The sequence below is a fragment of the Daphnia pulex genome, chromosome 12 (assembly GCF_021134715.1).
Source record: "Daphnia pulex isolate KAP4 chromosome 12, ASM2113471v1".
NCBI lineage: Eukaryota > Metazoa > Arthropoda > Branchiopoda > Diplostraca > Daphniidae > Daphnia > Daphnia pulex.
Genome location: NC_060028.1, coordinates 8,503,552 through 8,523,690, shown reverse-complemented (window position 1 = coordinate 8,523,690; position 20,139 = coordinate 8,503,552). Strand labels below are relative to the sequence as shown.

Sequence of the window (20,139 nt, the reverse complement as noted above, 5' to 3'; positions counted from 1 at the left end):
AATTATTTTGAATTTATTTTCAGTTCCGGCAACCCCTCTTATTGATTTCCCTCCCCCTTTAAAACTCCATCTGTTGGAGTAAACTAAAAACCAAACTTGGGATTGGAATTCCGCGTTACCCCTGCTAAAAGTTTGTTTATAATCAAAATTAGCGGGGTTTCCTGTTTCAAGTCATCATATTTCAAGTATTTTTTCATTCGTGAGTCATACGATATCATTTCAATAACCAGCCTCTAGCATTATAACGATGAATGCACCTAATGGCCGGGGCTCAGTGATCGGCAATTTCAGCTTTGAAGGAGATTCGCTGCCTGAGTTTTCTGAATTTGAAGACACACCTAGCGAAGTTTTTGCCTACAAGAACGAAAGGTAATTATCTTCGTACCTAGGCTAACCGCAAAATACATTAGTCACCGATTCTAGAATGTCATAGGGTTAGTCTGAGGGAACAAGGAAGTTTCCCAAAATTTGGGCTCTTAAGGTTAGTGGGTCAAAGTGTGAATGAGAATCGTTCAAAAGTTGGCCTACAGTCCTACAATCCTCTATGCAGTATCAATATTGCTGTAGCTAAGACAAGTTCAAAAGTTTTCAGTTCCTCTTTCTTGATTCGCTGGTGTTAGTGAATTCTTGTTGAGTAAATAAGAAGAAAGAATTTATTTTGATAACATTTTGTCTGGTCTGAGGTTATAAAACTTAAGGTAATAAATTTTTACTTGAACTAGTTGTATAACAATTTGATTATGTCAAATAAAATGGAGTAAGGCAAGATTAAGACTGAAAGTATGAACATTGTTCAAGGTGTGGAAAGAGCTTTGTTATAATGTCCCAGAAAATATTTCCCACTATTAATAGCAATTTTGCCAAAAATAAGCAACCTTGCTTCACCACAATAGTTGATGTTTACATTTTTCCCATTTCAAACATGTGTTCACTAGCCCCTGGTGATAAAATCGCTAGGAAATTAGCCGACATTCCTGCGCAAACCTGAAATTTAATATAGGTCATTTCCAATTTCGCGTTTTCCAATTTACCCTGATAATCCAAGGCCCCATCATTTGATTCTGTTACGTTTGCTGCATGTTAACTTTAAGAATGTTGCACGATTTACTTCGTCCCGTCTCTAAACCTTGAACAATTGAATCGCCGCGTCGCTAGTATATTACTCCTCTCAAGGTTTAAATGAGTGTGTGTGTGTATGTGTGCTTCCCATTGATGTCCCTCAAAATGAGAATCTGGCAGTGGCATGCGACCTATTAACTTATTGCCCTGTTTTTCTCTATTAATCAGCTGCTAATCCGTCCCGGCATCGGTTGACGGACGATTGCTATAACCTCCCAACCCTCATAGAAGAAAAGGTATACACACGTCCGGTATTATCACCGAATACGGAGTAGTGGACTGTCAGCAATACTGATACGATCCATCCTCCGTTTTGCATTTAAAGGAAACTTTCAGAAGGAAAAATGGCGCCTATAACCGTTATTGAAACAATCACCATTACCCGGCCTTTGAAGGTATATCTCGTTAGTTAATTATTTACCTTTATAAAATTCATTACTCATTGTACTATAATATGATGCAGGTAATAGCCTTCTTGTGCGGTGCCCTGGCTTTGGCCTTGTTGGTTATGTCATTAGCTTCGACTGATTGGTTGCTAGCCCATGGCTGGCGTCAAGGACTCTTTCTTCACTGTGTCGATGAGATGGCCGAAAGACCCTTACCTTTTGGTCTGGAAGAAAAAGTCGGCTGCTACCGCGTTCGGGATGAATGTACTAAACATTTCATAAATGTCATCTGTTGCGTCACTTATTCATTCATGTTTCTAAATTGATCTTTTGCAGATTATATTCAATTTACTGCTGCTCTTTGTATTTTGGCTTTGGCCACGGACGTTTTCGCTACTCTTCTCACAGGTAATTGAGGAAAGTAGAGCAATGACATTGGCCTTAATAATCAACATTATTTTTTTTTCGAATTCAGGTTTGGGACTGCAGAGTGGAGATCCTCTAAAAAAGCGGAAGTACTACCGTTTGGCCATCTCCGTCATGCTGGCGTCACGTAAGACTTTCACTCTTGATTACACACCTTTTTTCGCACAGTAGAGGTCGATCCAATCTTAGATAGAATAATTTTAGTCTATAGTCTATTATTCTATCCATCTAAAACTGTCTAACGTAAAAATCGGCATCCGTCAAACTATGGGTGGAATGTGGAAGTGTTTTATAGCCTTGCCTGAATAATTTCCTGCTGTTACAGTCGTTGCTCACATGCACAAGCAGCTGAGTCAGGATTGCCGGTCATCTTTTGCTATCAAAAACGTTTTGAAGCAGAACAACCTTGTGTTAACAAATGGAAAATGCTAGGTAGCGAGGTCGGTGTTTAATAAAGAGAAAGGTGCTCGTTCAAGAAAAGTGTTACTGCTCACGTTACGCCTAACATAATTGGCAACTACACACCCCATGAGCTGAAGTTCACGGAGGTGTCGTAAGTCTTCAACTCTCTCAACAAAGAAAACTTAAAAAGGAAACAATGCAGACAGCAATTAGATCGTTTTAGGCTAACCGACTAACCGTTAAAGATAGTCATCTTAGCCGACTAAAATATGGAGACCTTGGGGAAGTCGACATTGTCTGTAGAGCATGGAACAACATTTCTTTTCATTTGGTAACGATTCTTTTACTCCGTAAATAGGCCCCCCTTTTTTTCGAAAAATAATAGAAAACATTGCATGTTTTTGGCTTTTTTTTTATTGTACTACAATGATTTAAACATTTTTCGATTTGCGTCATCTGATCTATTTATGCAGTGGTATCAGCGCTGGTGGCCCTGGTTCTGTACCCGGTCTCTTTCGCACGTGAGTTACCTCATGGTAACAGATCCGTCTGGGAATTTGGCTGGGTAAAAAAAATCAAATCTTCATTTTTGGGTCGAGCCCCGCCTAAACTTTAATTGTTTAAAGGCTTACGGAGTTGCTTGGGGTGCTGCAATTTTCCTGTTTGGCGCCTCCGTCCTTCTCATGTGCGACAAAGAGGCGGAGGAAGTTTACTACAAGGAACGCGATGTCCACCTTGCCGAGAAATCCGGCACCAACTGAATGAATACTTTTCCTACTATTCTGAGTTCTCTCTCTCTCTCTCTCTCCTCACTTTTTTGCGTGTTGTGTGGTTTGCCTTCCCTTAAGTTACATTCTAATCTCAACACTAATACTGTATACATAGGACTAGCGTTGTGTGCACTCTCCTTACGGTAGTCCAGCACTAGTTGCACTCGTTTGGTGGTACTCATCACATAACTTGATATTGTACTTGCTTTGAAGGAAAATAATGTTGAAATGAAACCACTAATCTCGTCGATGAAGAAGAAGAGATATTTTACAAGTAATAAGACAATGAGACATTGGATTCTTTTTCAGTGAGTAACATTTTTTTTAAGACTCTCTGAACTGAATCGCACGATTGCGAGCGGCCTTGTCGTCTCCCTCCTTAATGCCCACTTCCCTCCCACCCACCAATTGTCGAAGGACATAGGCTACACAAAACCCCGTTTGTTGTAGTACGAGTAAGGAAATGTTCTGATGCTGCTTGTCTCCCCGAAAATTGCCCGTTTTCTCACGCGCCTCATACTCTGGTGTATGTGTGTACGAGTCGCAATTCCCTTATTCCCGACCCTCACTTTCTGTACGGGGTCGTTGTGTGCACGTTCCGGCCTAAATTTATTAAGATTCCTTTCCCTCTGTCAAATGGAAACCCAAATATTGTCGCAGTTAAGGAAGCCTTCAATTTGTAATCTGAAGGTTACATCCCATTTTCTGTCTGTCTCTATTTCTCCTTTTTTTTTTCTTTATCTAATCGCATCTAGTCAGGGAAAAAAAATTAATAACGGTGTGTGACGACAATTACCATGTTGCAGCTAACCTCCATATTTTAAGGAAACAGTATTTCAATACTCTTTGCATAGGATATTTATACAATTTTCTGTTTTTAGTTTTTTGTGTTTCTGGTGAATTGGTAGATATTAATTCGTGAGTGTGTCGTCATCCGTGTCGGATTACTATATGATCAACTATTCGTCCACGCACAGCTTTGACCATCACACACACATACACAATCCCAGTCTCTTTCCCGCTCTGTCTCTCTTAAATCTATCTGGCTGTCATTATTTATTCATTTCTTCTTGATATCCTGCACCAAAAGCCTCTTTTCACCTTATATCTCAATACATTTGAACTGATTTCTGTCCCGAGAGTTTTGTTAAATGTCCTTACCCCTTTCATTTTCCTAATTTGTCGATTATTTGTCTTTATAAAAGTAAAAAAAACCCTTTTTTGGAATTAGAGGAACCATGATTGACCATGACCATCTAGCGTCGTTGCATTTTCACAATTCTCAACCAACCCAAGCTGGTACGTACCATTTTTCATCCTTTTTTGTTTTATTTATTCCCCTTAAGCTGTACTGGGAAACTAGTTTGCGGGTCTGATCGCATATTTTAAAGTGGCGCGTGTCTGATACACTTGGTAAAAAAAATAATGGATTAGCGCACGGCATTTTAAAATACTTCGACTCGTAAAGTTGGTCGTACTTCTTGATTAGAGTATTAACCTGTCGATTGCTTTAATCTTTAACTACTTTCATGTACGTCTTCCTGCTGCCACTCGTTTACAAGTATTATTACTGGTTCACCCCATAGTTTGAACGAATAACACTCACCGAGTTTGAGATAAGAAAGTTAAGCCAATTAAGTGTCGCGATTCATCAGTTCCATCGGGTTCAGCAATCCGTTACTGATTCATTTTTTATTGTGACTCTTTTTAGAAGGGTTTCTTGATTTCGAATTTTTTTATGATGGGCTGTCTTCAAGGCTGTCGAATTTCGTTCGTGTCGATAGAGAGACCGACAGTCGACTTTTTGCCACACTTTCCTATGTACGCTGGAGTACCCGAAAAGGAAGTGACCGGTATATGCGTTCGTCGACGGCCTTCGTATTGCGGCACTTCGTCGCATTCTGTGTCGTCAATGCGGTTGTGTTTGGATTTTCATTAGAAACGTTAGAATTATGCAAGGATTTAGCTGTTTGTTTTTTCTTCTTGATCCAACTCTCTTTTACTGGAACGATCGATGGTTTCTCTTCCAGGAAAATTGAAACCCACCCAATCGGCACTATTCGTTATTCCGCTCTCCGAGACTGAAAGTGTCAAGTCGAATCAAGATTATCGTTAATAGAAAGGTTCGTTTCCGGATTGAAAAAAGCTGAGATGTTGAAAACAGACCACGACATCCAGGATGGGGTTAACCTGCAGGAAAACCACTAAAGTTTGAATGTCAGGATCGAACAAAATATATCCGTAATTCCGTATGTATAACATCCGTCCAATCTTCTTTTTTTTTTTTAAATGTCGTCAGGCTTTGGTAACCTGTGGGCAACCGTTAAAATCTTATTGGCCAACGAAATCCTAATCGATAAAATTGTTGAACAATACTCAACCACAAAAGTGTAATTCATCGTCTAGACTTAACCGTCGTCGTGAGAATCGAATTGAGACTTTCACAGCAGGTTGTTTTGTTAGTTTCAATTCATCTGCGTGTCACTTTGCTGGGATTTCGCCAAGTCACCGCCGACAGCCGCTTTCACTTGGTCGAATGTTACATAACATCCCCGCCGATTTTGTTGGCAATTCGTGAAAATGTACTCCCGTGACTGACAAGTCAATGGGTACGATATAAAAGAATGACGTGTTTAATGTGAAGTTCTTTTGTTTTAATGAAAAGATTCGAATTCATTAAAACAAGACTTCGTTTGGCAGGAGCAAGGGAAGGAGAACAATAGTCAAAACAATCGGTTAACGCCCACTTGTCAATGAGCGCAGTTTTGGCCGGGGAAAACCGCGGGAAAGTATGAATTAAACCTAGCTGGCATTGAATCGCTTGACATCCCACCGTCAGGGTGAATGAGGGTGGTTACTATTCCGCATCAACTAGAAATCGACCTACCCATTCGAAAACGGCGAGTGATTTGCGTTGAGGTCGTTTGATTGATATAGTGATATAGTGTGTAGTAAAAAAAATAATACTAGGCAGTTTGATCGTCACATTCCACACATCGTTGAATTGATAGATATTGATCGGAATGATACACTCTAGGACACTGTAGAAAGACCTTCAATAGGCGTGTTCGACTAGGATTCAGGTCAATGTCAGATGGCGTTCCGCACTAAAGTTTTGGACAATAATTCATCAGGAAGCTTAGTTTTTACCTGACTGGCACGGACTAGCACCGAGCTGGGCACCCTTTTCTTAGGCAAACCCGGAATTGGTAATTTGGCGATTATAATGAACAAGCCGTGAGGGGGAAAAAACACTGAGCATCGTCGAAAAATGCTACGTCATTCAAAAATGCTTAGGGAATACGTTTGCGGTTACTTCAGATCCTCTTTCATCACGGATGAAGGTCAAAAATGAATTCGGGTTTTCACAAACACGGAAAAAACAAATCTTTCATCTTTTGTTTCATTGCGGCTTTCTAATGTTCATCCGTCAATATATGGGTACAGTTGAAAACTAGATTTGAACAAGCCATTGGCGTTCTCGCTATCTCTAATCAGTTCAAAAATTAAATATTCAACGAAATTCATGTTGCCCTTTGGGATATTTTGCTAGGTAGGGGAATTTCCCTTTATGATTTGATTCAAACTCGTTCCTTAAATTGCGAAATATGTTTTTTCCCATTGAAGATCTAGCAATATTACAGTGGAAGCACCAGTACCAGAATTTTCCGCACGATAACTAATCTTTTCTTTTTTTTTTAGAAATCCCAAGTAAAGTTGAAGTTGTCCTTGGAACTGGGATGTCACATTGAGATCACTCTTTGAATAAGAGCTGAAGCGAAGTGGTAAACAAGAATCGAAATTGAAACAAAAACTTTTGGTCTGGAATTTTCCATGGTAGCCAAGGGAGAAAAAGGAGACAGTTTCGTTTAATGGCAGCAATTTAGTTAGGCCCAAGGACGTCAAGAAAAGAGGGAGATTAAACTTGACCTTTCCAATAGGTACTTGTTGGGGTCTGTCGCCAATTTCCCGTCATTCATCTTGTTTGAAATTTCAAAGATTAATATCACCCGCTTTTTCTTCTTAGGTTATTGACTTTTCTGTTCCTCCTCGTTGTAAACAAAAATAATAGTGCTATATAAGTCCACATAGGATTTGAACTCTGCCGAACCAACTTCAAAATACCCAACGATGAAGAAAGCCAAAAAAATCCAAGATATTGGATAATGGAGAAAAAAAATACCCCAGGGTTTTTGTAATCAACTATTTCGGGTGCATGCATTCACGGTACCCGGCGGATGTCGTTATGAACCGGCGATGACGTCAAACTCCATCCGACCAGTCCAAAAAAGAGGTAAATGACAAAAAAAAAGCGGATTATTATTTCACCCGATAACGTGTATGTGAGTGTATGTAACGCCGACTCCTCCTCCATCACACCCTCCTTATGCTGCTTTTTATTCACTTGGTTTTCAATCTTCTCTGGGTCCTATGTACACGTCTAACCGCATTTTTCTATTTCTTCCGCCCATGCCCCTCCTACTCCTAGTACCTTCTCTCCTTCTTTAGCTCCCCCCCGAATCGGCAGCGCCATTCCGAGGACGCTATAAAATGCCTTGATTCCTTCACTTAAGGGCCAGTAGACATCTAACGCCAATTGTCGGCTTTGGAGGATCTTTCTCTCTCCCTCTCACTTAAACACCATTTTTTCTCCCCGTCTATTGTTGTAACTCACTTCTGTTTAGCGTGAAATTTCGTCCAAAGGATCCAGGACTTCCAAGATATTCAGCCGTCAGTGACACTCGGTGATTCCAACGCCAGCAACACAGAATCAATTTCGATTTCAACTTTTTTTCAATTTCAAGTAAGTCTGCAATAACATGGCGATGATTTTAAGTGTTTTTACATCTCAATGGAGACGGATCAATGCATTCCAGCGGGACAATAATAGCCGGGCGTCGGGTGCCGATGTCAATTAAAAAAGAAAAGAAAAAGATCGGAACGCGGCTCTCGGCATTTCTTCATTTGTTGTCGTGCGCCCGCACAATAGAGCGACGAAAATGAAAGATGAACGTGTTGACTGATGGGAAAATTCTTGGATTCATTCACAAAAGGTCAATAATACGCCCAATAGCATAAAATGGACAGCACGGAATTCCGTCAACGCGGCCGAGAGATGGTCGATTACATCGCCGAGTATATGGAATCGGTGGGAGAAAGGCGCGTGACTCCCGACGTCGAGCCAGGTTACCTGCGCGACCTGATCCCGAAGAAAGCTCCCAACGACGGCGAAGGCTGGGCCGATATCATGTCGGACGTGGAAACCAAGATTATGCCCGGTGTAAGTGAAACTCTCTTTTTGATATGCTTTTTCGACTGTCCTATTCAGCTTTTATTGGTGTAGATTTCATTATTGTCCATGCCATCATTATTGCGCGGATGATGCAACTGGAACGACAACAACAAATTGAACGAAACCAAATAATGAAAAAACTTTCACTTCGTTCCGTGTTTTTTTGTTGTCGTTTCCCTTCATTTCTTTTTGGCCATATTGGCATTATTAGTCCTAGTGCCGCTAGTTATACATCAACACAGCAACGAAAATTGAAAACAAAAAAAAAATTGCCAAAATTGTCTTCCAACAGGTGACCCACTGGCAGCACCCGCGGTTTCACGCTTACTTCCCCTCGGGCAACTCGTTCCCGTCCATTCTAGGCGACATGCTTTCTGACGGCATTGGAGCAATTGGTTTCTCCTGGGTAAGTGCCATTCACATTCAAAATTACCGCAATGTGTGTCGTTATGTAGATCATACTATAATCGATAAGTACTATTTCTCTTTCTTTCCAACGATACGCACAAGCCTCATTCCCGTCACTTTTTCACAGCCTCTCGATATTCACGGAACCAACCAAATTGCAATATGAAATTAAAATCGCTTTCAGTTGGAAAATGATGCAATAGTGAGAAGCTTTTACGACCTCACTACGCGAAATGAAATCGCCTTTTAAATTCTTTTGCTCCCATTCAAACGTTTTCACCGTTGTTAATTTTTATTTTTTCAAGGCTTTTTTTCGTAAGCTAGTCCGCAAAGTGGAGCAAACTATCCGATGTGTTAACAAAAAAAAAAAAAACGTGTGAATGCCTAGCCTCTTTCCAGCCTGATGGCGTTCCGTTTTCGTATCTGCCCCCCTCAACTTGAAAAGCGTTTGGTGGCTCTACTAGTGCGTGTTTTTTTCGACTCACGGCCACAGTTAGATGAGACCTTTATAGAAAATAAAAGCAAAGCTAGACTTTTTCCTTCGTGAATGTTGCTGGCGAGGTAACCTGCGTCGGAACGCAGTCTACCTTGAATTGAACTGGCCAAGGACGTCAACAAAAAACGCAAAAGCAACTCGTCTACTGTATAATTGCTGTACCTTCTTATCCCAATGTTGTCGTCATTTCATTGCATCGTGAGATTCTTCACGAGAATAGCACCTTGGTATGATGTCGATTGAATCGCTTAATTTTTTATGCGGTCAAGGATGTCTCTGCTGCTCTATTATCTAAATAAGGAAAATAGAATTAGAATTAGAATTTCCAAACTTAATGGATTTTAATGCAAATTTCAGGCTGCCAGCCCAGCCTGCACGGAACTGGAGACGATCGTCTTGGATTGGCTCGGTAGGTTTTACATTTTTCAATGTCAAATTTTTGACTGATGAATTCAACTCAACCTTGAAAATCTTTCAAAACAGGCCAAATGATTAGTCTTCCGGCTGATTTCTTATCTTTCACCGAGAACAGCAAAGGTGGTGGCGTAATGCAGGTAATAACTTTTGCGCAATTTAAGAAAAAAAGAAGATAATGCATTTTGTTCATGTTTAATCCAGTCATCGGCTAGCGAGTGCGTGTTGGTCTGCCTGTTGGCCGCCCGTGCTCAGAAGATCAAGGAACTGAAAGCCCTGCACCCTTTTGTTGAGGAGGGCGTCCTTCTCTCCAAGTTGATCGCCTACTGTTCCAAGGAGGCTCATTCCTGCGTAGAGAAAGCAGCCATGATTGCTTTCACAAAGCTGCGCATCCTCGACCCTGATGCAGACTTGAGCCTTCGCGGGGCTACTCTGGCTCAGGTATAATTTGAACGTCACTGACGCCATTATAGATCCATCATGTGCAAATGTTTATTTTATTTGTAGGCCATGGAAGAGGATAGAGCTATGGGATTGGTGCCCTTCTTTGTGTCGGCCACTTTGGGAACTACTTCGTGCGTTTCCTTTGATAACTTGGCTGAAATCGGCCCTATTGCTAAAGAAGCCGGAACTTGGCTGCACGTTGACGCCGCATACGCCGGCAATGCAATGATCTGCCCGGAATTTCAATATCTGATGAAGGGTATTGAGCACGCCATGTCGTTCAACTGTAATCCCAACAAGTGGTTGCTCACCAACTTTGACTGCTCGACCATGTGGTGAGTTGCCGTTGATGTTATTAGTCCCTTTCTGTTTTGGCCGGAATTAATTGATTTTCGTTTTATAGGGTTCGAGATCGCTTTAAGTTGACCCAAGCCATGGTCGTCGATCCGCTTTACTTGCAACATAGTCACTCCGACAAAGCTATTGATTACAGAGTAATAACACACCTTTCTTAAATCATTCGGCTGTTGGATGGTTTTTCATTTTTGGATTGTTTTTAATTATTTCAGCACTGGGGCATCCCGTTGAGCCGTCGCTTCCGCGCTCTCAAACTTTGGTTTGTCATCCGCAACTTTGGTGTGGCCGGTTTGCAAAATTACATCCGTGAGCACTGCCGCTTGGCCAAGTGTTTCGAAGCTCTGGTTAAAGAGGATGACCGTTTCGAAGTCAGCAACATTGTCCGGGTATGATCAGTTAAGCTCCTATATAGAATGGGCTGGTAACTAATCCATTATTTTCCCGGAATCAGATGGGACTGGTGTGCTTCCGCCTCAAGGGTAACAATAACAACGACCTGAACAAAAAGTTGCTGTCGAACATCAACGCTTCCGGCAAACTTCACATGGTGCCAGCTTCCGTTCACGGCAAATTTGTCATTCGCTTCTGCGTTTGCGCTCAGGATGCCAAGGATTCTGACATTGAATACGCGTGGGATGTCATCACCGACTTTGCCACTGAGCTCCTGGAGGCCGAGATCGTCAAGGAGAAATCCGGACTTCCACTGGATGTCTTGGAACACAGCAACGAGGAGGTTGGTCAAGTCGCGCACAAAGTGGAAATTTCGGAGCTGATGGACTTGATGGAACGCGTCCACTTGCCAATCCAAAAGCAAAACAGCATGGCCAGCATTGGAAGGCAAGGCAGTTTGGGCAATATTGGAAGGCAGCACAGCCTTGCCTCTATCGGAAGGCAGCAGAGCCTTGCCGCTATCGGAGAAGTTGGAACCAACAACCTTCCGGAATCCGGCGATCAAGAGACGGCTAACAAGCCCAAGCAGAGACCGAGCCTTGCCAAGAGACTGAGCAAGCGTCAGTTCAGTTTCACCGACACGATCGAATTCGTCGGCATGGTCAACACCGCTCAAGACGAGAGCATGAACCCATGAACACATTAATAAGAACAATTTCTCAATAGCAATATCTCAACTATTCACAGTATATAAGGCTTTTCTTTCAATTAAGTTTTCGTGGAAAGAAACAACAACAAAACAGAAGCAGAACTAATATTTATCTCAACTATTAAATATGTGTACCGTCACGAAACCATTGGATGTGCAAGAGAAAGGCTTTTGCAGATGTTTCGGTGCGGTACACCGAGACTGTATTGAATGGATTGACGAGATGGAACGAAATCAGATATTTCTATGTAACATTGCGCAATTTTCCAGTATATATTTCATACTGTAATCGATATGATGCGCGGTTAACATTTTAAATTATGGGGGAAAATCGGGTCGGACAAAGTATTGTTATTTTTTTTTAAATAGTTTTTCTGCTCTTTTTCTTTACGTTTACCCCACCGCCACATCAATTTATTTCATTTTTCTCTCTTGATTCCGGCCTACTTTTTTTTCCGTTTTGTGTGTACATTTTACTGTTTTTTTTTTTCTTTTGCTTCTTTCCCTTGATTTTCTTTTGTGTTTTTTTTTTTGGTTTCAGTCCTGGTTCTATTCCTTGAAAAATTCAATGAACATTTAAAAAAAAAGAACGTTGTTTTTAGTTTATTTACCCACACACTCATCCCTGTTTCAGTTTTGCACCATCACCACGTAGAGCATATTTCAATCAAGAAGTAAATCTTAAGTAAATCTTTGACATTTCTCCCATGCAAGTTTCCAGTCACTGTAGTTCATGGCAGTGAGCTTTGGACTTTGGGGTGTAAGTATCTGCTTGTCCTTCATCTAGATTTCAGGAAATCCAAGATTGGCCGCAGCTGCTAGAAGAAGGGAATTGCGCAGAAGTGAAGGAAACGACTTGGAGTACAAGCGTTCCTTCTTCGTCCGCATGGTTAGCGATCCCAAAATTTACAATCCGAAAATCGTGGCGAAGTCCTCCAACTTCTCTGAAGCTGATGACGAGTTAACAAGTGAAGAAACCATAGATAAAAAAGATGCGCCGTAAGTCCAGTCAGCATTGAGGCTATACAATCGTTCCTGACTCATTTTTTAACTCCATCGTTTAAGGTCTTCGTGGATTAGCTGGCCATTAGGTCTACTTTTGCAGGGAGTCTTTGATGATCCGTCGACCGCTAGACTTCGGTAATGAATATTGCATAAAATAACGGAACCCGTTCTATTAACACACTATACCTGTTGAAATGTCCAATAGTTTTCGCAACTGGGATACTAAACTGACTCTGAAACCACCCGGATCGAACCACCGTCGACAGAGATCCAAGTCTCCGCATCACGACATCGACTCTACGGGCTCTAGTCGCTCTCAATCCCCCGAAAAATACTAACAATAGAAAAAAGGAAAGAAATTCTTCTACACTTGTTGTTTAAACGTCGTAAATTTCCGTGTTCTATTCCCAAATGACAAATACAGCAAATCATAGAAAATAGTATAAGAATATTAGATAACGATGCTTGGGTCCCAAGCGTATTTGCATCGTGTATCTAAGGCATTCAATCTGCTAATATCCTTATCGTCCATGACAAAGTCCAGCTCCAGGTTTTCTTTGATGTGGATGGGGTCAAGTGATTTAGGTAAAACACCTAAAACAAAAGGAGGCACATATGAAGTAAATTTGAGAGAAAATTGTTATTATTATATGAAATATTACCTATTCCTTGCTGAGTTGCCCATCTTAAGAGTATCTGAGCAGGTGATTTCTTATAAATTTTGGCAACATCTTGCACCACTTCATCATTTAACAGTGGATTGCATTTGCCTTCAATTGTAGTCCCCAGAGATGAGTAGGCCTGATAATGAATTTTGTGCTGAATACAATATTCCACAAGTTCAGATTGGACATAGTGAGGATGGTGTTCAACCTATTCCACATTTTTTAAGACAGCAGTAAATAACTGAGCTAGAAGAAAGGCCAAGTTCTAAATAGTTTTGTCTATTATTAAGTGTTACCTGCAAGACATGTGGTAATGTTCGAGCATATGATTTCATCTCTTCTAGATGTTTCAAACAATAGTTCGATACCCCAATAGCCTTAATAAGTCCTTTGTCATAACAGTCCTCCAGTGCTCGCCAGCTCTCTTGTCTCATTTGGATGTTAACAACATTATCTACTTTCTTTCCTCCAGTCCCAGGCCAGTGAATCAAATACAAGTCCAAGTAGTCAGTCTTCAGAAATCCTAGGGACTTTTTAACTGATTCAATACATGGCTGGTATCCTTGATTTCGAGGAGCTAAGTTGATAAAAACAATGTTAATAAAACAATATAGTAGAAGAATTCATACAATCTTACAAAGCTTAGATGTTAGAAAGAGATCAGTTCTTAATAAATTGCATTTTGGTAAAAGCTCTTCTAATGCTGATCCAATATCTTCTTCATTGTGATAAATTACAGCTGAATCTGCGTAATAGTGTGTATCTATCAAAGTTATTAAATACTTAAAGAATATGTCTAAAAACAGCACCTATTAATCTGTATCCCGCTTTCAAAGCAACTTCAAGGCAATTTAAAATGGTTTCCCGTCCTTTGATTCTGAACGTACCAACTAAATAACATAGGAAAATTATCGTTATTTGGTAAAAAAAAGCTTGTAAAAAATGTAAAAGATTTTTAGACGAAGGACAGCAGTTATGTCTCAACAATGAAATTTTTTTACATCCAATTAACGGCATGCAAATTCCGTTTCTTAAAGTGACAGCCATGCCTGCATAATAATAAATCGCGCGATGTTTGTTTACAACACTTGAACAAAAAGCGAGTTTCAAAAGCAAAACAAAACAACAAGTGGAAATTGTATTTAGGGATAAACAGAAATTCAATGTGTGTTGGCCAACCTGAGAATATCTACACGTCAAGATTAGTTTAAGCCTCAGCTGAAAGGTGGCGCGATTTTCAGCTTAGTTGTCACTCGTTTTTCGGCCTCTTCAGGGTATGCTTTAAACTGCCGACAGATTCTTCTTGCTGTCATACGGTTAATATATTTTTTTGCTTCTAGACTTTGGAAATTACAGCGCAGTGAAAATGACTCAAAAGCAAAAAGCTCTCTCCAAAGAAGAAGAAATTCTTTTACAAGATTTCAGCCGAAACGTTTCAACAAAATCTAACGCCTTGTTTTACGGCAATGCATTCATCGTTTCTGCTATTCCAATTTGTGAGTTAAACCTAACCAAAATTATCTTGTGTCTATTTCCTTCTACCAAATTATTTATTGTGCCTAATTCTGTACAAAATTGCAGGGTTGTTCTGGAGAATTCATTTTATGGACCTGCTGACTTCCTCCCCACTTTTTCTCATCATCACCTGTCTGAGCACCTATTTGGTTTCCTTTGCTTACAAGAAGACCAAGTTTGTCTTGAAACACAAGGTATTTTGTTTTACCGTTTCCCTGTGCTGAATTTTATGTAATGTTGAATGTAAATAGGTTGCTGTGAAGAGGGAGGATGCCATTAGTCGTGAAATCTCAAAAATGATTTCTGAAGATAAGAAGATGAACAAGAAAGAAAAGGATGAAAGGTAATAACTAAGTGTTAACATATATATTTCATCACTAACTTTCACTGATATTGTGTAGGGTTTTGTGGAAAAAGAATGAAGTTTCTGACTATGAAGCCACAACTTTCTCTATTTTCTACAACAACGCTGTTTTCCTTGCAGTTGTGATTGGATTAAGCTTCTTCATCCTGAAATCTTTTTCACCTTCTTTGTAAGTAGAAATATTTCCAACATGAATTTTATATTTCCATTTCTAATTAATGTATTTTTTTTACAGCAACTACATCCTGTCTGTAGGCCTCTCAAGTGGTCTTATTGCCCTGCTTTCCACTGGTACCAAGTAAAATAATCTGCCAAGAAAAAATGGCAAGTTGTATTTCCAAAAAAGCAAACAATGTATGAAATACAAATTATGTTACTTAATTTGACATGGTTTCATTACAAATAATTATTGCTCAATTGCATTTTTGAAAAATCAAAACCACAATTTATTTGCTGTTAGCCTAGTTTCAGAACAATCATAACATTTGTTCTTAATCGTAATATTTCAAATTAAAATTAATTGGTAGATTGAAAAATGTGTTAGGTATAATAATATAATTTATAAAATCCTTAGTAAAAAGTTCTACATCACAATTTCGAGGTTAAATCTTGATTTTTCGTAAGTGCATCTCATTTTTGGATAACTTAAAATTATTTAAAAAAATATATATTCTTGCGCGAACGGCTTGCTTGGAGCGTTTGTAATGTAAAGGTGTTATTCCGAAATATGTATACATAATTTCAAATAAATGTAGATATTTTAACTAAAAATGCGCCGACGACGAATTTGCCACATAATTTCGTGTAAGTTTCTTGAGGCGTTGAGGGATGTCGATGCAGGCTAACTTAATTCAGTAACTTTCGTATCACCCTTAGTACAATTAAAACGGCAAATTTTATTTGTCAACCAAATGAGTAAAATTGCCTCTAGAAGACTTAATCTTGGAACGATGAGCCTTACAAAAAAAAGTGCGCCGATGCTGATTCTGCGTCGGGCAGAGAATTTAGTTTATTTTTCGGCCACTAGATGGTGAAATGGTAGCCAGGTACATTAAAAATCTTGGCGTTTGATTGCCATCGTTACCCCGCTTTAGCTTATAGTTCATGCCTTCATGGGCACTTAATGAAAATGTATTTAAATTCATTCGGGATTTACGGTGTCTTGCAGTTGCAGTATTTCCTATTTGCAGCCATAAGTAATAGCACAGGTAATAGGTAATTCTAGGAATTTCTTAAATTTACTAAATGTTACTTTAAATTTCCCCTTCGACCAAATAATCTGATCGTGTGGGCTGAAACTGCTGTCCATTTTGCCGAAATGTCGTCTATTGTTACCTGTACGGGCTGGCAGCTGGCTTTACGTCTCGTCCCAAGGCAATTAAAGTAATTTTGTTTTGTGTTTTGATAAATTTGCCTGCATTAATGTGATAGATTTTATTAGTTGATGTTCACTGACCCACGGAGGAGATCCCTTTGCTTGACTATTGAAGAATTTGAGAACTCCACAAAGTGTGAGCTTCATTGTGCATTTCTATCTATCATGCTGGTGATGGCTGATATTCAGCTAGAAAAAGGTGTGATTGAAGTTGTCAATGATGATGCTGAGCAATGAGGATATGGTGAAGAAGGAAGGAATCCTTGACTACCCTGGTATGGATTGTTGACACCTGAAATTATTGATCTGTTTATCAATTAAAGTTTTTCAGATTTTGTTGTTTAAATGATAATGTGGGATTACTTTTTTAAAACTTTTATTTAATCATATTAAGCTGGCAAAAATGAAATGAGACAGAGACGTATATTTATCGTTTAAACCCCAATCAACTAAATGGACAAGAAAAATGATAAATGCTAACAAAATGAGTTGACACCAGCTTTGTTTGTCAAATCTGGTAAAATCAAACTTATTATTTCACAAACGTTCCTATTTACTATGTACCAATTGGTTGGCGCCAGAATTTATCTCGAACGTCCAAACTCCTTTTGTTGAAAGCCTGATGGACGTATTTCCAATGCACTATTTTCCTTTTTGGCAGTCCTTAGAGCTCTCCACAATATTTTGCTGTTATCTGCGTCGGTTGGAGCGTCGGTCGGTGCATCGGTTGGAGCGTCGGTCGGTGCATCGGTTGGAGCGTCGGTTGGAGCGTCGGTTGGTGCATCGGTTGGAGCGTCGGTCGGTGCATCGGTTGGAGCGTCGGTCGGTGCATCGGTTGGAGCGTCGGTTGGTGCATCGGTCGGTGCATCGGTTGGTGCATCGGTTGGAGCGTCGGTCGGTGCATCGGTTGGAGCGTCGGTCGGTGCATCGGTTGGAGCGTCGGTCGGTGCATCGGTTGGAGCGTCGGTTGGTGCATCGGTTGGTGCATCGGTTGGAGCGTCGGTTGGTGCATCGGTCGGTGCATCGGTTGGTGCATCGGTTGGAGCGTCGGTCGGTGCATCGGTTGGAGCGTCGGTCGGTGCATCGGTTGGTGCATCGGTTGGAGCGTCGGTCGGTGCGTCGGTCGATGCGTCGGTCGATGCGTCGGTTGCGTCAGTCGCGTCAGTCGGTGTAGTGATGGTGGTTGGTGTAGTTGTGGATGTTGTTGTAGTTGTAGTTGTTGGTGTAGTTGTGGTTGTTGGTGTAGTTGTGGTTGTTGGTGTAGTTGTGGTTGTTGGTGTAGTTGTGGTTGTTAGTGTAGTTGTGGTTGCTGGTGTAGTTGTGGTTGTTGGTGTAGATGTGGCTGGCTCCTCGGTTGTGTCGGTTACATCAGTAGATGTTACAGTAGATACTGTTGTGATCGGAGTTGTAGTAATTGTGGTCGATTCTGTGGCAGTAGTTGTATTGTTAGATGTTACGACAATCGGCACAGTAATTACCTAAGATAAAATATAAAAGTAAAATAATTATTATTAATTATAATAATTAAATTTTTAAAAAAATTTTTAAGTAATTATCTAAAATTATTACCGTAACGACAATGCCGACTGCGAGCACGCCCAAGAGAATTTTGGCCCATAATTCAAGACCCTTCAGCCAACTGATTAAACCCATGACGATGAATGAATTACTTGACTCGGAAAATTATTCGTGTGTTACCGACTTGCAGGCTTCAAATGCTACATTCGTTCAATTTTACAACCTCTTTATAGTACAGATTATCAGCTGGAGATAGTTTATTTGAACTTCGTATCAGGATAGAAGTTTGGAGCGATTTGCTGCATGTGGCTAATGGCTAAGCCAGTAAAAAGATAAGAAAAAAATTAGGCCCTATCACAGTGCATTCTAAATTTGAGAAAACTCAAACAATTGCTACATTCAATTTTTTATTTAGCGTTAAAACTGAAAATTGGAGCTTAATCATCAATTAGGTTAACTTATTTATTGAAGATAACCGCACTGTTTGCAACAGAACACTAAAGTGCTGTCCGTAATTTCACAATGGAAAACTGTAGGGAACTTTAGTTATTGCGACATCTTTTCCTTTCGTTTTTTTTTTCCTCCTGTTTGAACTTTACCCGTAAGATTTTTTTATTTATTTTCCCCGTCCTAGCTATTCCGTCATTCAGTTCTGCTTAACTGATAAATTGACAGCTTATTGACGAACATCTGTGGTCGATTCGTTTTCGTTCGAATAAATGAGATCATTTTTAACTCTGGAAAGAGTCAATATTACAGATTTTGAGATGCACTCAACTTTTGACAACAATGTCTGTTGAAACCCAGCTGTAAATACGCATGGTTTGAATTAGTGCTTGAATAATAGCCGTAGTGATTTATTGAACATTAAACTCAGTTTGAACATTAAGTTGTGCTAATTCAATATTGTACTATAGGCGATCAAATGATTTGTTGTTACGATCACCGAACATTTTTATGCTCGACTGCTTCCCCGGATATGTTATAAACCTCTCCCATGGTGTGTGACCATGAAAGAAAGGCCATCTCGGCCTTCCAAGTGGTATCGATTCCCAAACCAAATCTCTGTATCAAACGAGTTCGTTCACAGTGATGTTCGAGTGTTGTTTCGACAAACTTCTCAACTCAGGAACGTGTCTTGATAAACCAGCACATACGTGGAAACAGAGTAATCTACTTTTTCTGATTTAAAGCCTGTGCGACTATATAGAGGATCGTAGAGGATAAAACTTTTCCTTGTGAACAATGACGAAAAGAACTAATTGATAATTAGAACGTTTTCATTACGAATTATTTTGTTTTCCACTATTAAAATCGAAATTATCAGGAAGAGAGTTTGTTTTTCTCATTATCTTTTAACCGTCCATTGGTCCAAGTAGCGTTTCTCACGTCCGTATTTTGGCCTTGGACATATCGGCATGTCCTGAAAACCGCATCGGCTTTAATGAAAGGAGACGCCGTTGGTACGATGCCAAGTCGTTATTTGCTTTTGAGCAGGTAAGACATTTTTTCACTTTTGTTCTGATACTTTATCTAGAAAATGATGGGTGGCAATTGGGATTGTACCGTAAAAACACTTTCAAAATTACCTTGAACAAGATGAGCATGAATATCGAAATCGTGTTTTGTGGCTTTGAAATGTTCTCATGGTTCTAAGCTCACTAATGCTCATAAGCTTATCGTTCTAAGTTTTCAACCAGCTACTGTTGTTTGATGAAACTGTGTAGAATGATTGGCGTTCCGATTGTTCTCTCAAAGTTATTCCGATGGATCTATCGGGATCTATCTTTATTCTTCATATACCTGTCGTCTTCTGCATCTTAATAAGTCGATCAGGTTTGAATTTTATTTTCAAACGATCTACTTATCAGTGTACAAATTTTCGTATTTTGCCGTGAGGCTAAAGCATGAATTAACAACAAGTTTATTTACTTAAATTCAGTCTATTCCGGCTACGAGTTCTTGGAGGGTCTTATTGTAGCAATTTTGATATTACAGTAATAATATATTTATATGCGGTTTTCGTTCAAATTTATACTTGGATATCATGACTGTGGTAGGGGGGGGGGGGCGGGGGCTCAAC

At 39.9% G+C, this 20,139-nt stretch overlaps 5 protein-coding genes across 10 annotated transcripts; 3 read left to right on the top strand and 2 right to left on the bottom strand.

The window, feature by feature from the left end:
• Positions 1–68: 68 nt before the first annotated feature.
• LOC124209505 (transmembrane protein 47-like) lies at positions 69–4,236 on the top strand. 5 transcript variants are annotated; one of them, XM_046607519.1, is made up of 8 exons: positions 230–369; positions 1,288–1,355; positions 1,445–1,514; positions 1,583–1,769; positions 1,842–1,913; positions 1,981–2,058; positions 2,807–2,898; positions 2,960–4,236. In XM_046607519.1, the coding sequence occupies exons 3-8, from the start codon at positions 1,464–1,466 to the stop codon at positions 3,092–3,094; spliced, it is 615 nt and encodes a 204-aa protein (XP_046463475.1). In that variant the 5' UTR covers positions 230–369; positions 1,288–1,355; positions 1,445–1,463; the 3' UTR covers positions 3,095–4,236. The 5 variants fall into 5 exon arrangements, with proteins under 5 accessions (XP_046463472.1, XP_046463475.1, XP_046463474.1 ...); XM_046607520.1 differs by lacking the exon at positions 230–369 and adding an exon at positions 467–698; XM_046607516.1 differs by lacking the exon at positions 1,288–1,355 and having other exon boundaries at positions 69–369.
• A 3,375-nt stretch (positions 4,237–7,611) lies between these two features.
• On the top strand, positions 7,612–13,078 carry LOC124209985 (tyrosine decarboxylase-like). The gene is made up of 13 exons (XM_046608238.1): positions 7,612–7,907; positions 8,158–8,384; positions 8,689–8,802; positions 9,658–9,709; positions 9,784–9,854; positions 9,919–10,155; positions 10,222–10,493; positions 10,562–10,652; positions 10,728–10,901; positions 10,967–11,599; positions 12,402–12,613; positions 12,680–12,754; positions 12,825–13,078. The coding sequence occupies exons 2-13, from the start codon at positions 8,184–8,186 to the stop codon at positions 12,955–12,957; spliced, it is 2,265 nt and encodes a 754-aa protein (XP_046464194.1). The 5' UTR covers positions 7,612–7,907; positions 8,158–8,183; the 3' UTR covers positions 12,958–13,078.
• On the bottom strand, positions 12,990–14,435 carry LOC124209503 (uncharacterized oxidoreductase YtbE-like). Of its 2 annotated transcripts, XM_046607514.1 has the most exons (6): positions 14,286–14,435; positions 14,094–14,174; positions 13,922–14,029; positions 13,581–13,861; positions 13,282–13,492; positions 12,990–13,213 (listed from the first exon to the last, which is right to left on the bottom strand). In XM_046607514.1, exons 1-6 carry the CDS (start codon positions 14,329–14,331, stop codon positions 13,071–13,073), a joined length of 870 nt encoding a protein of 289 aa, XP_046463470.1. In that variant the 5' UTR covers positions 14,332–14,435; the 3' UTR covers positions 12,990–13,070. The 2 variants fall into 2 exon arrangements, with proteins under 2 accessions (XP_046463470.1, XP_046463469.1); XM_046607513.1 differs by having other exon boundaries at positions 14,094–14,373.
• Positions 14,421–15,544, top strand: LOC124209506 (translocon-associated protein subunit gamma-like). Its single transcript, XM_046607521.1, has 6 exons — positions 14,421–14,558; positions 14,625–14,780; positions 14,866–14,993; positions 15,051–15,142; positions 15,201–15,332; positions 15,399–15,544. Exons 2-6 carry the CDS (start codon positions 14,651–14,653, stop codon positions 15,463–15,465), a joined length of 549 nt encoding a protein of 182 aa, XP_046463477.1. The 5' UTR covers positions 14,421–14,558; positions 14,625–14,650; the 3' UTR covers positions 15,466–15,544.
• Positions 15,545–16,897: 1,353 nt separating this feature from the next.
• On the bottom strand, positions 16,898–18,275 carry LOC124209504 (mucin-5AC-like). The gene is made up of 2 exons (XM_046607515.1): positions 18,108–18,275; positions 16,898–18,016 (listed from the first exon to the last, which is right to left on the bottom strand). The coding sequence occupies exons 1-2, from the start codon at positions 18,189–18,191 to the stop codon at positions 17,123–17,125; spliced, it is 978 nt and encodes a 325-aa protein (XP_046463471.1). The 5' UTR covers positions 18,192–18,275; the 3' UTR covers positions 16,898–17,122.
• Between the last annotated feature and the right edge of the window lie 1,864 nt (positions 18,276–20,139).